The following is a 5244-nucleotide window of genomic DNA, read 5'->3' as shown; positions in this document are numbered from 1 at the left end:
AAAGCTGGAAAATGTCCATTTCATTCTGATAACCACAATAATTTCAATATTTCCTATGTAGTTCTCAAAATAACAATAAATAGGATTATTCTTAACTACATGACCTCTACCCTGTGAAAGAACATGGAAATAGCAATAGAGGGGGAAAATAATTGGCCCTAAAATGAAAAGACATGAGCATAAAAAGAATCTTTGGTGCTTATTATCTAAGTCACTTTATTACACTGGTATCTCGGTTTGCAAGCTGAAATAATGAAGACTAAATGATTTTTCATGTTCCTTCTTTCTCTACATCATGATATAATCCAAAATTAATTTTGGCCTAAAAAGACAAATTATTGGTCCACAGTGTAGGGAATTTTTCAGTTGTTATTGTTTAGTTGTGTTCCAGTTGTTTGATTTTTTGTGGCGTTTTCTTGGTAAAGATATTAGAATAGTTTGCATTTTGTTCTCCAGCTCATTTTGCAGATAAGGAAACTGAGGTAAACATGATTAAGTGATTTACTCAGGGTCACATAGCTAGTTAATGTATTAGGTTGGGTCTGAACTCAGGTCTTCATGACTCTAGGCCTGTTCAAGGTGCAACCTTGTTGACTAATGATTCTTCATTTCTAGACCGTCTTTTAGAAAGTGGTCACATTTTGAGCATTCGTTGTTAGTTGTGATGCATGCATATATATTTTCCCATAAATTAATGCTATTCTTATTTTGTTTCTTATAGACATTATGATGAAAAACCCAGTGAATGGCAAAGGAAAATTCCACAGAGGTCACAGAGTTCCTCCTTTTAGGACTGACAGACCGTGAAGAATTGAAAGTGTTTCTCTTTGTTCTTATCCTATTGATATATATCATTTCTTTGGTGGGGAATCTTGGAATGTTCATATTAATTCAAATCATCCCTAAGCTTCATACTCCCATGTACTTTTTCCTGAGCTGCCTTTCCCTTGTTGATGCTTGTTATTGTTCTGTGTTTGGACCCGAAATGCTTGTGAGTTTCTTTGAGAAGACAACCATATCATTCAGTGCTTGTATACTGCAAGGTTATTTATTTGGAGTTTTTGTTACCACTGAGGGATTTTTCCTAGCAGTGATGGCATATGATCGGTATGTAGCAATTGTTAATCCATTGCTTTACATGGTGGTCATGACCAAAAGAGTTTGTGCCCTGCTAGTCATTGGGTCATTTATAGGGGGAATAAGTAATGCACTAATACACACAATTGGCTTAGTCAGATTATCCTTTTGTGGCTCAAATATCATCCACCATTTTTTCTGTGATGTCCCTGCAATGTTGAAAATCTCCTGCTCTGACACTTCCAGAAATGAATTGTTGCTCTTGATATTTTCAGGAATAATTGCCATACTCACCTTCTTGATTGTGATTATTTCTTATATCTTCATTGTTGTTTCCATTCTCAGGATCCGCTCAGCAGCTGGAACAAATAAGGCCTTCTCAACCTGTGCTTCCCACCTTACAGCTGTGACCTTGTTCTATGGCTCCCTAAGCTTTAGCTATATTCAGCCAAGTTCCCAATATTCCCTAGAACAAGAGAAAGTTGTTTCTGTATTTTATACCATGGTGATTCCAATGCTGAACCCATTGATCTATAGCCTAAGGAATAAAGAGGTTAAGGATGCAGCAAAAAGGGCAATAGAACTGAAACCATCTTTTTGTTAATGTTATGATTGTGATGCTTTTTATTCAAAACTGGTTTAATAGCCACTACAATACTTTTAGAAAAATAATTAGAAGCAATGGCATGTCAGAACTGGAAGACACACTAAGAGAAGGGTACCTAGAATGTGAGACTTGGAATATCCTCAGAGCTCAACAACTATTTGTTAGAATAATTTTAAATTTACAAAGTAGAAGGCTAAGACACAAAAGAAAAGCTGATCTATCTATAGTTGCAGTCACTAGTTCAGTCAAAAATGGAAACAAAATGTTCTGTTTCCCTTTCCAATTACTCCCTGGAGTCCTACTTACTTTCAACTCCAAAGTTTTTAGAATTGTTTATATTAGTCCTACACCAATATCTATGTGAATTAGTAAAAATTGAGTTAGGAATATTCACATCAAATAAATTTGATGTGTTACAACAAGAAAAGAATCTTAAAATGTAATATAAGAGAGTTTGAAGGGACTCAATTTAAAAAAATGAATTTTGAATATGTTGATCATCAAAAAGGTAAACGAATGTAATCAATCCATTTCACAGATGTGTTCAATGATTGTCCCAAATTCACACAATTAATATAGATGTGAAGAGAATATAAATAATCTAATTTTCATATTAAAGACCTTGAATCAATTATTTTCCATTGACAATTTATTCATTCTTGTCACCATTTTTATTACAAGTGTGTATCAAGGAACTATTCTAATTAACCAGTAGGATTTAAGCCATGATTTCATTCATCTTTAGTCTATGGGCCAAGGATATCAAAGATGCTGTGAAAAGGGCAGTACTATTAAAACCACATTTCTCTTAATGTTATCATAATGATTTCTGTCAAACAACTATTATGCCATCCATTTGACATAGAAAAAGTTTGATGCAAAAGTGTTTTACAAATATTAAATAAAGGAAAACATTTTTGGTTCAGTAGTTGAAAGACAGCACAATGACCCTGTAATAAGTTTGTTATATCTTAAAGGTTTTTTTGTTTAATTTCCTTCCAACTGTATCTATATAATTGGTATTTTTAAATTTACATTATTTTTACACTTGATTTTAATTTATTTTTCTCTCAATTATATAAGTTGTTGGTTATTTTTAATTGAATTCCTCATTCTATCCTTTTGCATCTCTTTAAGCACATTAAGAAGGCAAGACATTTGATAAAGATTATATGTAGTCAGTCATCTAAAATATTTTCCTGTTACCAATGTTACAAAAAATATAAACATGACAATAATAATGAATATAATAATGAAGAAATTTAGAAATATATGCTTTAAACTGCATTTAAATTCCATCATTTTTTCTTTTGAGATGGATAGCATTTTCCCATCATAAAAAAAAAAACAAACAAAATTGCCTTAAATCATTGTACTGTTCAATATAATTAAATTATTAAGAGTCCAATCATTGCTGCTACTGGGTATAATGTAATCTTTGTCCACATCAATTCACTTTTCATCTGTTCATACAATTCTTCAGTTGTTTTTTTTTTTCCCTAAAAAATTAAGTCATTATTTTTTTCCTATTTTCTTCACAATTATAGGTAAAAAAGAAACATTATTTACAAAAATTAAATTCCATATTCTCTTCTACCTTCCTATCTGTCCCCCTCATTGAGAAGGCAAGTAATTTGATATAAACTATATATATGCCATGATGAAAAACAGAGATCCATGTTACTCATGTTGTGAAGGAAAACACACTCATTCCCCACAAAAAAATTAAAACAATTTTTTTAAATAAAAAAATGCTTTAATTTGCACCAAGACTCCATCGGTTCATTTTCTGGAAATGTATATTTTACTTCGTGAATTCTTCAGAAACTTTTTAGATCATTGTATTACTGAGAATAGCTATCATTCATAGTTGACAATGATTCAATATTGTTGTTATTACATACAAAGAATTCCTGGTTTTCCTCATTTCATTTTGTATCAGTTTATATAAATTTTTGTTGTTTTTCTGAATCACAGTGCTCATTATTTCCTCTAGTATAGTAATATTACATTATAATCATATGCTACAACATGTTCATTCTTCCCCAATAGATGGGCATAAATTTCCAGTTTTAGCCACCACTAAAAGAGTATGTCTATGTGTTTATGTATGTTTGTGTATACTTGTACATATAAATCATTTTCCTTTTATTTTTTTATGGGGGAACCTTAATAGTGCTATTTTTGCATCAGAGTATGCAGAGTTTTAGAGTCCTTTTATCAGTTTCACATTGCTCTCCAGAATGGTTAAATCACTTCAGAACTCTACAAACAGAACATTAATGTCCAATTTCCCTTACATTCCTTCCAGTAATTCTCATTTTTCTTTTCTTTCATGTCAGCCAATCTAATACATGTGAGGTGATATCAAAGAATTCAATTAATTTTCATTTTTCTAATCAATAGTGACTTAGAAAAATGTTTCAAATTATTATAATGACTTTGATTTATTCATCTAAAAACTGACTGTTCATATCTTTTCACCATATTTAAAATGGGGAATGATTTGTATTCTTATAAATTTGTTTCAGTTCTCTATATAGTTGAGAAATGAGGTCTTTACCAGAAAAAAATTCTGTAATTTTTTTTCATCTCTCCTAATTGAGGTTGCATTTATTTTTTTTTGTGCAAGAGCATTTTAATCAAAACCACTCATGTAATGTCTTATAATGCTCTTTCTTTTACTTCAACATAAAGTCTTCTTTATTCACTTTTCTATCAATTAAACAATTCACTGATCCACTAATTTACATATGGTATTACACTTTATGCCTAAAATATATTGTCTGTTTTGCTGTAAGCTTCTGTTTTAGGCACAAGTTAATTTTATTAATATCCACAGTTATGACTACTAACCATTTATTTCCCTCCACCCTATTTTTTCACAATTTCTCTTCCTCTCTCACCTTTCACCCTGTTGCTTCTCAAAAGTGTTTTACTTCTGAATTCCACATGCCCCAATTACCCTCCCTTCTATCGGTGCTCCCATTTTCCTATGCCACCTATCTCCTACTTCCCAATAGGGTAAGGTAGTGTGACCTATGGTAGTTAAGTGATGTTATATGTAGGGACTGAAGTGAAACCCTGGACAATTAGAAAAATATTAGAGAGGCTTTAAACTGAACTTAAAAAGCCAGCAAGTAAAACATACTTAGTCTGCCATTTTTTCAAGTCCAATATTCATTTTCTTTTTTCTTTTTTACTCCAAACTATTTTTATGTAGAATATTTGTCCATGGTTACATTGTTTATTATTTTTCCCACTCCTGTTGCCTCCCCCCATCCCAAAGCTGGCAAGCAATTCCACTGGGTTATTCATATATCATTGCTCAAAACCCATTTCCTTGTTATTCATATTTTCAATAGAGTGATCTTTTAATGTCAAAAACATATAATCATATACTCATCAAATTACATGTTCAATCATATCTTTTTCTCCTATGTTTTTGCTCCCCCAGTTCTTTTTCTAGATGTGGATAATGTTCTTTCTCCTAAGTTTCTCTGGATTGTCCTGGATCATTCCACTACTATTGTCATAAAGGTCTATTATATTCAATTGTG

General features: G+C 31.5%; 1 protein-coding gene across 1 annotated transcript; it reads left to right on the top strand.

Annotated features, from left to right (window-relative positions):
- Positions 1-745: 745 nt before the first annotated feature.
- Positions 746-1681, top strand: LOC100023056 (olfactory receptor 1052-like). The gene has a single exon (XM_001374680.3). It carries the CDS (start codon positions 746-748, stop codon positions 1679-1681), a length of 936 nt encoding a protein of 311 aa, XP_001374717.3.
- Positions 1682-5244: the final 3563 nt, after the last annotated feature.

This window comes from Monodelphis domestica, chromosome 6 (genome assembly GCF_027887165.1).
Source record: "Monodelphis domestica isolate mMonDom1 chromosome 6, mMonDom1.pri, whole genome shotgun sequence".
NCBI lineage: Eukaryota > Metazoa > Chordata > Mammalia > Didelphimorphia > Didelphidae > Monodelphis > Monodelphis domestica.
The sequence above is the reverse complement of the archived record's forward strand: the minus strand, read 5'-3'. Positions and strand labels throughout refer to the sequence as shown.